The sequence below is a fragment of the Cnephaeus nilssonii genome (assembly GCF_951640355.1).
Source record: "Cnephaeus nilssonii genome assembly, chromosome: 12".
In the NCBI taxonomy this organism is placed as follows: Eukaryota; Metazoa; Chordata; class Mammalia; order Chiroptera; family Vespertilionidae; genus Cnephaeus; species Cnephaeus nilssonii.
The window spans coordinates 7,885,501-7,896,574 of record NC_137083.1 but is presented as its reverse complement, the minus strand read 5'-3'; the positions used below and the strand labels follow the sequence as shown (position 1 = coordinate 7,896,574).

Sequence of the window (11,074 nt, the reverse complement as noted above, 5' to 3'; positions counted from 1 at the left end):
CAGAGTAACAAAATAAACATTGAACTCTTCCCTTCAGTGCTTCTCTCTCAGAGTGACAAATAATATGCTCAATTCATTCATTAAACCGTGGACTCATTATAGTATCCTGATTCCCAATTACTGTTTGCTAAGTCATAAGTCAGCCCACCGGGTGAGGCTTCCTACTTCTTCAGCTTCCTCTCTCTCTCTCTCTCTCTCTCTCTCTCTCTCTCTCTTTCTCTCTCTCTTTCCACATACTCTATGCTTTATCCGTACAGACTTTGCAGTTCCCAAAATGTACATCCTGTTTCATGTTTGTGCCTTTGTCCATGCTGTTCTCTGCTTTGAGCATCCTCCCCAGAGCCTCAAGCCTAGCTCAACTCTCATTCATCAGGAAAGGTCCTACTCATGCTTCAAAACTCATAGCAGGCATTATCTCCTTGGCAAAGCCTTCCCAAATTCCCATTAGATTATAGTCCCCTCTCCCTCTGTGTCCTCGATACTCCTCCATGAGTATTACTAGTTGTGACCCCCAAAAGGCTGCAAACGTTTTAGGAGAGAGGTGTTTCTCCAAGAGTCTGGCACAAGGTAGACCTCCAAAAATCTTGTGGGGCCCATGAATGCAGGAAGTCTCAGTCCCCTGCTTTGAATATTTCCTGACACAAAAAAGATTGGGAAGGGAGGTTTTTCCTTGGGACAAATGGGCGTGGACTATGAAAATGTCATGTAAGATTAATCAAATGCTGCACTGTTTCCTTCAGGAGCAGTCCAGGTACACAGTTCAGGAGCAGAGCTTCTGTTGCAGGTGGATGCAGGCCAGTGGAGCGGGCTGTGAGGATCAGCTTCCTTAGGGATGAACTTAGCTTGTTCCCTGAGTTCTACACCAACTGGGGCAGGTAAGACTATTTATTATGAACTTTTCTTTGTGCCATAGCAATCTCCATGTTCACCCTGATCACTGAAAGTCAGCTTCCTTTCTCCCCCTTCCTATTTGTAAGAATTTTTCAACTGTAACTAAGCTAACAGGTTTGGGTTAAATGCAGGTGAAATTGGTGAGACCTCAGCTGTTGAAACAGAGTGATGTTAAATGCTGTTGGTGATGAAGGGGCTGACAAGTTCACTGAGGAAGAGACAGAGGAGTATTAAGTATGAGTCTCTGTGCATAGGTGCAGATCAAAAATAAAAATGATCTAAAGTTGTAGCTAAGAATAGACAAATAAATAAGTGGTATGGTCATGAGAATTAGCTAATCCCAGTGGGGAGGAAGGAAGGGAGGGAGGGAAAGAGAGAGATCCAAGAGGTAGAATTTCTTATAAGCATGGTGCTCCATTTCTGTTTTCCAGATGGTGATGTTTTTTGTGTGAGGATGTCACTCAGAACAATGTTCAGAATGCAATAATTACATTGGTATTTTGGCACTTCATCTTTAATAGATATAAGTTGTCAATCAATGAAATATGCCAAATACTAATGAAATTGAATGTTCCAATCTGACAATAGAACATATTTATACAATTGCTTTAAATATATAAATGTATACATACATGTATTACATACATGTGTATATGTATGTGTGCCTGCCTATTTGTCTGTCTGCACCCCTGTATGATAAAAGCAATTATATTTTCAGAAAATACTTTTTTTGAAATAAGCCCAGGGCTCCCTCTCGCTTCTCCTAGTTCTGATGTGAGGCCTGCTTGTTTTAATCAGCGTTACTGGGGAACTGTCGGGAGAGAGGGAAAAGGTGCTCTAGTAATTCTCTAACCTGGTTGACAATATGTAGCTAAATAACAACTTTCCTGGACCCCTTCCCCAACTCCTCCAAGACGAAGGTCAAGAAGTGAGGGAGTTGGAGAGAAAAGATTTTTTTTCCAGAAAAGTGTAGTAAGGCTGCCTTTTCATTCCCTTTGGATACTTCTCCATTACATAATACATGGAGTGATAAATGAAGTTCGGGGGAACACTCTGCCTTCTGCAGCAACAGTAAAGGAACAACTAGAGAGAGACACATTGTGGTATGCCCATATAATGGGCTACTGTGTGGCCAGTAAACAGTAAGTCAGATCTAGATGCTGGGACATGGCATGAAATCTAGCAGGTGTTCATAAGAATCCTGGAGGATAATGATTAGAAATGATTATGAGAACTTCACAAGGTTGAGAAGGTGGGGGAAAGTTATCACTTTATTTTATATATGTTGTAAAGTTTCACATGCTTACAATGAGCCAAACGGACACATTTTTATATAAAGAAAGAATGACTGAAGGAGGGAATGTGAATGAGAGAATGAGAAAAGGGAGTGAAGAAATCAGGGCACAGATTCCAAGAATATGATTGGTGAAGCTCTTTTACAGATGGGACTAATGATTTTCTGTTTCATGTTATAAGATGCCAAAGATACTGCATTACGAAAAGAAATAATCTACATATTTTGATTCATCCTTAATAAATTATGTTGCTAATATAATACTAAGTTCCTAATTAAGCTTTTAGCAAATTTAATATAATATTAATAAAAATGGGAAAGAAAGGGGGTACATTTGGGAACCTAGTTTAATTTAAAAAACAAAAGAAGGAAAAAAGAGCTGGACTCCCAGAACCATAGGGCACACAGAGCAGATTGGACAAGTTTCAGGGAATCTCAAAGGTTGGGCAAAGAGAGAGAGGGACCAGAGGCTAATAATGAAACCCTCTTATAAACATAATATTTTATAATGTACATAATATTTCATCACTTTGATGTCTTATAGGGTATTTAGATAGTTTTTTGTTATATTGTTTATAGGTTCTAGAAAATAAATATTGAAAATATTTTCAGAGAAGAGAATTAATATATCAAACCCTAGCCTTTTCAAATAAAAAGTCTACACAAATTATATGATCTTATTTGTTTTCTACTTCTTTGTTTCCATGATGCCTCTAAAGTTCAATTATGCCTCTCACTATATAAGTTAAGACACCCTGGATATCCTTCAAACCTCACCGAGGGAAATTTCAGGGGTGGCGGGGTGTAGTATAAGGGAGGTAGAAAATGCGGCTGAGTTAGAGATGACTAAGCTCAGAAAAAGAAAGCAGCTTATTCTAAGTGGCACAGATAAGAGATGGTGGATCCTAGACCTAAATCTAAGTCTGTGTCACCAAAGCGATGCCCTTAAGGAAAAAAAAAAATCACATTTTATATGAGTAAGAGAACTACATGCTCATGTAGCTGTAAATAGAGCCTCACGTACCCAGTCACACTTCCTAAAAGCACCGTTTTCACAGAATCGATGTAGAGACTGCTCTGTGACCACTGCTCTGTGGCACCAAAGAGACTGCTCTGTAGAGAGAGACTGCTCTGTGGCACCAAAGCTGCCTAACTCAGAGGTTGCTGCGAAGGCGGAGTTCCACACAGGAGGGGTCCACTCCACTGGATAGTGGGGATACGGTGGGCAGAATAATGGCCCCATACCAAAGCAATCAAACGTGTTTGATATGTTACCTTACATATCAAAAGGGATGTTGTAGATGAGATTAAGTTAAGGATCTTGAGAAAGAGAAATTACCTGGATTCCAGGGTCCTGATTAGAGAGAGGCCGGAGAGTCTGAGTCTGAGAAGTGGATGGGATGATGGAAGTGGAGGATCAGGATCAGAGAGAGATTGGAAGCTGCTGCAATGCTGGTTTTAAAGATGGAGGAAGGGGCCATGAGCCAAGGGATGTGAGCAGCTTCTGGAAGCTGGAAAAGGCCAGGCAATGGATTCTCCCCTACAGCCCCCGGAAAGAAGCACAGTCTTGCTGGCACCTTGATTTTAGCTCAGTGAGGCCCATTTTGGATTTCTGTCCTCAAAAACAATAATAGAATAAATTTGTGTTGTCTTAGCTACTCAGTTTGTGGTGATTTGTTGTAGCCCAATAGGAAAAAGCATACTGTAATGGGCTCTTCTACGTGAACTTGATGTTTCAAGCAATCAGTGTCAGTTGGGGTTAGGAATGGAATAGCCAGAGAACATTGCTGATTAAGAGGTGGAAGAATCTTACCCTTTGAGACAGCATGGAGGGACCTGGAGAGTATCATGCTAAGTGAAATAAGTCAGTCAGAGAAAGACAAGTATCACATGATCTCGCTCATATGTAGAATCTAATGAACAAAATAAACTGATGAACAGAGTGGATCCAGAGACATGGAAGCATGGGACAGAGTGTGGAATCTCGGAGGGAAGGTGGGGCAGGGTGGGTGAATGGGGGATAATCAACCATAGACCTTGTATGCATATATGCATAACCTATGGATGCAAACAGTGGGGTAGTGAGGGCCTGGGACAGGAGGCAGGGGTGGGCTAGAGAGGGTCAATGGGGGGGGGGGGGAAAGGGGACATATGTAATACTTTCAACAATAAAGTTTTTTTAAAAAAAGAGAGAGATGGCAGAATCACTAATGTTGTAAGGGCCTCAGAGTTTAATTAAAGCCTACTTTTTATATCACAGTTCCGTTCAGTTTATCAGACATTGATTTCCTGTGAACAGAGTAAATGGGAATACAGTTCAGCTACCTGAGGTGGCCTGGAAAACTTCCCCCAAATACCGTTCATGTGCATTCTGGAAGCACGTTATACCCCAGTGTGGCAATGAGGGATTCACAGTGTGCGTGGCTGTTCGGAGTCAGCTTTTTCACCCATTTCAGGACTCAGGATTGGAGAGCTGCCTCCATTTCATTACTGTTCTACGTGGTCAGATTTAACATGTTCATTGTTAAAAAGCAACTTCAGTTTTCTTATCCACTTTGATCTAGTCTGTCGGGTGGGTAATCTAAGTCAGAAGACTGTGCATTTCCCCCATGGGGATCAGTAAAGCGAGGTAGTAAAAAAAGGGTGTGTTTTGTTGTTGTTATTGCCAGTATAATGCAGCTCATAAACGTAAAATATATCTTGAATTGCTCTGCTTCTAAAAGACTTTATTCACCTAGCCTCTATTATCTTCGGTTATTTTACACAGTGTTATAACTTTTTGCTTATGACTCCATCTCTATCCTAAAAAATGAACTCCTTAATTCAGGGAGAATATCTTATTCTTATATCTATAGTACCTAGAAGAATGCAAGCCCAGAGATGCTGCTCAATAAACACTTATTGAGATGAAATGTAAGTGAATACATTTGAGTTCAGGTTTAAAATCCAGCCTCGATGTCCTCAGTGAGCTCTAGACCTATATATTCAGGCTGCCTGCACAATGACCATTATCATCATTCATACAATCACATTACACCTAACAATGATTTCATCAAGTGGACGAGCCGTTTCTCATGCATTATTGCCGTGATCCCTACAGTAATTCTCAGAGGGAGCATCCACAAAATAAGTATTTGCATTTTGCTGGTGAGAATCATGCCTTGCCCAGTTTCTCACAGGTCATGAAATATTGGAGCCAAAGTGGAACTAAGCACTTGTGGCTCCAAGTCCCAAGCAATTTATTGAGCAACCGGGTTTTTCAGTCTCAACGCTCTTGACATCGGGGACTGAAACATTGTGTGCTTATAGGGCTGGGTGACCGCTGTTCGTATTACAGTGTGTTTACTGTATTCCCCACCTTCCTATGACAACCAGAATGTCTCCAAACATTGCCAAAAGTCTCCTTGGGGTCAAAATGAGTTCCAATGGAAGATCAATGATCTAATGGCAGGCACAACGTGGTAAGTGCTGTGGGACAAGCATAAGCAAAATAAGAGTAAAATTGGGGGAGGTCCCTTCGTAGTGAAGGTAGAATTTGATTTGGATCTTTATCGTAAAAATGATTGAATTGACTGAGCCAGATTTATTGTGATCAGTGAATATCAAATATGTGTGGAGCATGCGTGATGTTTTAAATTTAACTCTACGGGGTAAAATGTAATAAACATTGTTAAATGTTTTCCTAAAACGAAGCACCATCTTAACATCCATGGGGTGGAACATAGAGCTAATCTCATGATCTGCACTTGGCATCATACTGTCTACTAACGAGTGCTTAGGAAAGAATTGCCTCCCATCTATTTTGGTAGCTTACTAGCCTATCAGTCCTCCCCAGTCATCATTTAATTGTACTGTACATGGAGTTGGTATTTTCTAGTCAGCTTCTGGCTCGTTGGGAATGCTCAAAAAATATTGAGCTTGATTATCTTTGCATGCATGCGGAAGGAAGGAAGGCCTACCTTTAGCTCTTGTCTCCTAGCTATGGTTCTTGGATTTAGAAACTCTCAACAAACAAGAACCGGCCCTAACAAGTTTGGCTCAATGGATAGAGCGTCGGCCTGCAGACTGAAGGGTCCCAGGTTCAATTCCAGTCAAGGGCATGTACCTTGGTTGTGGGCACATCCCCAGTAGGGGGTGTGCAGGAGGCAGCTGATCGATGTTTCTCTCTCATTGATGTTTCTAACTCTCTATTCCTCTCCCTTCTTCTCTGTAAAAAAATCAATAAAATATATATATTTTTTTAAAAAAAAAGAACCGATTTTCTGACTTAACTTGGTAAAACCAGACCAACTAGGCTAAATTTACTTCTATTCAGAACCATTAAAAAACTGAGAAAGATTCTGACATTTCTGAAACATGCTCCCCCTCCCTGAATAAACCCTTGGGAAAGTGTATAGGAGCTGTTGGTATACTCTTTTTTGAACTCCGAGAATAAATATTATTGTTAGGAGTATGGATTTGGGAGTTAGATAGACCTAGTTTTGCCTGAGTCCTGGCTGTCTTCATTATAACTTGTGTGACTTTTTTAATATCTGTGAACCTCAGTTTCATCATCTATAAAATGGGAATAAAAATAATTCCTACTTGGAAGAATCAAGTAGGAAAATATTGACTTGAGGAGTTTGGCACAAGTCAATAATAAATGATGGCTATCATCATCTGATTTTTGTCACCACTGTTAAGCACAGAATTCCTAGATGGGCTCCTGAGAGTAAAGGTCTCAGATACTGGTGGTGGAGGTGGGAGAAATCCTAAAAGACAGGGAATCTCCCAGGATAGGGGGAGGGCCAGTGTGGAGAGCTATTCCAGTCCTGCTCAGTGACACTAGGAGCTCACCAGCTGTCAGAGGAGGAGGGGGCAGACTTGGTAAGGCCCTTTCCCCTCATTTCCCTTAGAAGACAACCTCAGTACTTCCCTTTTAAATATGGGGGCTCCATTGTGTTTGAAGTTAGGTATCATCTGAAATGCATATAGTCTTTTCCATCATTTCAAATTCTAATAATGCCGTTTATCCAAATGAAGGGTATTGCTGTCATTCGTGACTCAAGAATATAATAATTATCAGGTAGCGGTTTAGTATGATGCCCTTTACAAGGATGCATGCTGAATATGACTGTGAAGTTTAATTTAAAAAAATAATAAGGTTGATAGCCCTAGCTGGTTTGGCTCAGTGGATAGAGCATCAGCCTGTGGACTGCAGGGTCCCAGGTTCAATTCTGGTCAAGGGCACATGCCCAGCCCCCAGTAGGGGGCATGCAGGAGGCAGCCAATTGATGATTCTCTCTCATCATTGATGTTTCTATCCCTCTCTCTCTCTTCCTTCCTCTCTGAAATCAATAAAAATATATATTTTTTTAAATGAGGTTGATAATGTGCTTATTTGCCTGTCTAAAGTGAAATTGTCTGAATCTTCCAAATAAATACTTTATAGATACTGAAATTTCAAGGAGGATAGGACTGACTATTAGCCCTTACTGTTTGGCCCCTTCCTTATGTGTTCGGGAGTATGCATATATATTTATGTTTTGTTCCCTCTGAACTTCCTGTGAATTGAGTCTCTCCATCCAGAATATCAAGTTCTGCTGTCCCCATTTCCAGTGATGGTTTGCAATGCAAATCATCGGGGCTGGTAACACTTGGTACCATCACCATGGTGACCAAATGACGACAAGTTCCCTCTACTTCCTCAGCAAAGGATTTTTCAGTCCTGCACTCAGGGCTGATGCCACTGCCAACAGGTCAAAGGGCATTGAAGAAAAAGCAGAAGGGTTCACAGAAATAAAAACGCAGCTGGAACTCTTGTATCCCTTCCCCTCACACACTTCCTCTGAGTCCAGTTCCTCATCAGTCTAACCACTTCTAACTACTTTCTCACGGTAGAGAGAATCACTATGTGTCTTTATCCTCAACTTGACCATGGACTTTGGCGAGCAGACTGTCCTGGCTTTCCATGACTAACATTTAAATAAGAGCAGATGGGAACCTGGGCCACAGTTCTGTGGTCACAAGGACTTTTTAGTGTTCCCAGCTGTGATGCTCAAGGAAGCAGGAAGGTATCCAAGTTCTCTCCAGAGACCTTTGAGCACAAGCTCCAAGGGCCACTGCTCTGCCGAGACACTTTTGTTCTACTTTGGTAATTCTCATAACTTGTTTGTTTCCCAGCCTGTGGGGGAGGGGGTAAGAGTTCTCTGTTCTCATTTTCTCTCGGTTGGAATGAAAGGGCAGCTCTGGCATGTTCTGAAAGCTTTTTACCTGCTGCGGTGTGACCGGGTGATTCCTGGGAAGAAAGGCCATTAGCAATAAGGTAAGCGTCTAATTGTCGTGGGTTCTGGCCTGGATGGTTTCTGCACCCCGTGGCTCCCTGGGTGACTGCCATTGACACGGGACGATCTGAAACTCAGGGAATGGGGAGCTCTAGGCTCACAACTGTTGGCAGAGTATTTCCCCTACATTGTAACTACCTCAAGCAGGTTTCTGAGGTGAGATGCAGAAATTGTGTTTTTCTTTTCGTAGCTGTTCTTTGTAGCTTGGGACTTTTGTGTCGTCTTCACTGGTAAATTTTCCCCTTACAATCTGAGGGAAATCTAATCGTTAAGATGAAGTGAAAGAGTTAAACTCTTTGGTTGTTAACAAATCAGTGAATTCACGGGATATACAAACTGAGCTTGCGGTACAGGAGGCCATGTGGGATTTTTTGGTTCAGGTGGAACCTGCTATCAAAGTGAGAAGTCCTTTTGAAAGAGTAGAGAAAAAAGATTCAGGGACAGGCTTACCAGATAAATGAAAGACACCAGTTACATTTGAATTTTAGAAGAACAGCAATGTGTTTTTGGTATAAATATGTCCCAAGTGATGGGCCATACTTATGCTAAAAATTATTTGTTTTTCATCTGAAGTTCAAATGTAACACCATATCCTGTATTTGTAGTTGCTAAACCAGAAAACTTGATTTAGGAATGAAAATTAGAAAAGGTTTTAAGAAAAAATAAATGAGCATCCACTTTTATCACTATAAAACGTTCACTATAATTTTCTATTGAAAAATCACCTAATTATCATTGTCTTATTATACCATATTAGGAAGTGATTTAATACTGGAGCTAAAACCTTAAAATAATAAGTGAGTTCAGAGTTCAATGGCACCTGCCTCATAATGTTAACACAAGGCTTCTTATTCGTTTCCCAACTAGATATTGAAATTGATTTTGATCAGGATTTTACCAGTATGTAGGATTCATGCCTGGTTGACTGTTAAGACACCAGACTGCTGCCTGAAGAGCCTTGCTCAGAGCTTCGTTAGCAATGTCCCCATGTGGGTGTCCTGTGTGCTGAGAGATACTGACCTCCTTGTCTCTTGAGGCTGCGCCATAGGGCCAGGCTGAAAGAAGCCAGGACTGGTCACCTCCCAGATCAGGCTCCTCCAGGACTCTAGAGGGCGCCCGAGGGGAGCTGGGTGCAGAGTTGCTCTGAGTGTCCCAAACACTGGCAAGCACTGCTCGCCTTCTGAGAGCATGGTCCAGGCCTGGTGGGATTCTGCACAGCCGCAGGTGATCTCTGTATACTTTAAAGGTAAATCAAGCAAGTTCATGAATGTTTTAGGAAGACAAATGATACAGAGAAAATGGGCATTTTTTTTTTACAATACTTGTAATTTTATTGCAGAGTACAAAAGAAAATATTTTAAAGAGTCTATTTGTCTTTCATTACATTGACATCTTTAAACCAGAACAGGTTAGTCACCTTGTAAAATGTCCCTCGATTTGGACTTAGTAGATAATTCTTCATGATTATATACAGCTTATGCATTTTGGGGTAGGACTAGCTCAGACAAGGAGGCATTCTTCTCAGTGCATCATATTGGGAGGAACATACTGTTGTATGTTCCATCCAAGATGTGAATTCGGACACTTGGTATCTTAAGATGGTATCTGCTGAATTTCTCCACTGCGAAGTTACTCTTTTCCCCTCTGTATTTCTTAAGGTTGGTGACATCTCTGATGTCAGAGGAGTAAAAAATAGTGCCATTGGAAAGGGGACTTAGACATAGTAACTGGCTTAAATCTTGATTTCTTCTCCTCACTACCAGATATATTTCTTTGTGTTCTTGAACAGAACCATCATGATCCTTTGCTATTGGATTGAAATACAATGTAGTTTTTATTGTATGACAATATATTTTTAAACTTCAGATTTGCACACCTGAAGATCTTAAAGTGAATTGCTTAACCCATCATTATTTATTTTTTTAATTTATTAAATTTATTGTGGCAACATAGGATAATACAATTATATAGGTATCAAGTGTACAGTCCTATAATATATGCACATTGTATTGTGTGTTCACCACCCCAAGTTAAGTCTCCTTTAATTATTTATTTCCCCTTTATCCTCTTCTACCTCCCTCCACCCATTTCCCTCTGGTAATCACCATACTGTTGTCTGTATCTATGCGTTGTTCTTTCTTTGTTTAATCCCTTCACCTTTTTTACCCAACCTCCAACCCCTTCCCCTGATCACTCATTTTCTAAAGGTATTAAGAAGGGTATATGAAAGGGATGTGTAATAGAGCTCAGCTAAAAGCATTCTCAGGAGAAATCACCATCTGCATTGGTCAGGGTTCTCCAGAGAAATTAAATAGAATCTATCTATATCCATATCCATATATATATATCCATATCCATCTATTATATCTCTCTCTATCTCTATCACCATCTCTAATCTATATCTATATAATCTATATCTATATGTACATATAGAGAAAGGCAGAGAGAAAGGGGGAGAGATATAAATATCTATACCTATTTATTTGTCTATAGATTTGTTATAAGGAAGATATTCACACAATTATGGGACATGAGCAGTTCCATGATCTGCCATCTGCAAGCTGGA

At 40.6% G+C, this 11,074-nt stretch overlaps 1 protein-coding gene across 1 annotated transcript in view; it reads left to right on the top strand.

The window, feature by feature from the left end:
* Positions 1-832: 832 nt before the first annotated feature.
* The window catches only part of ITPRID1 (ITPR interacting domain containing 1), a gene marked incomplete at both ends in the record, with an annotated part of 67,634 nt that continues 57,392 nt past the window's right edge, over positions 833-11,074 (top strand). Inside the window, one exon of the mRNA XM_079785932.1 lies at positions 833-875. Coding sequence (XP_079642058.1) covers positions 833-875 — 43 coding nt within the window. The remainder of the gene's footprint in view (positions 876-11,074) is intronic.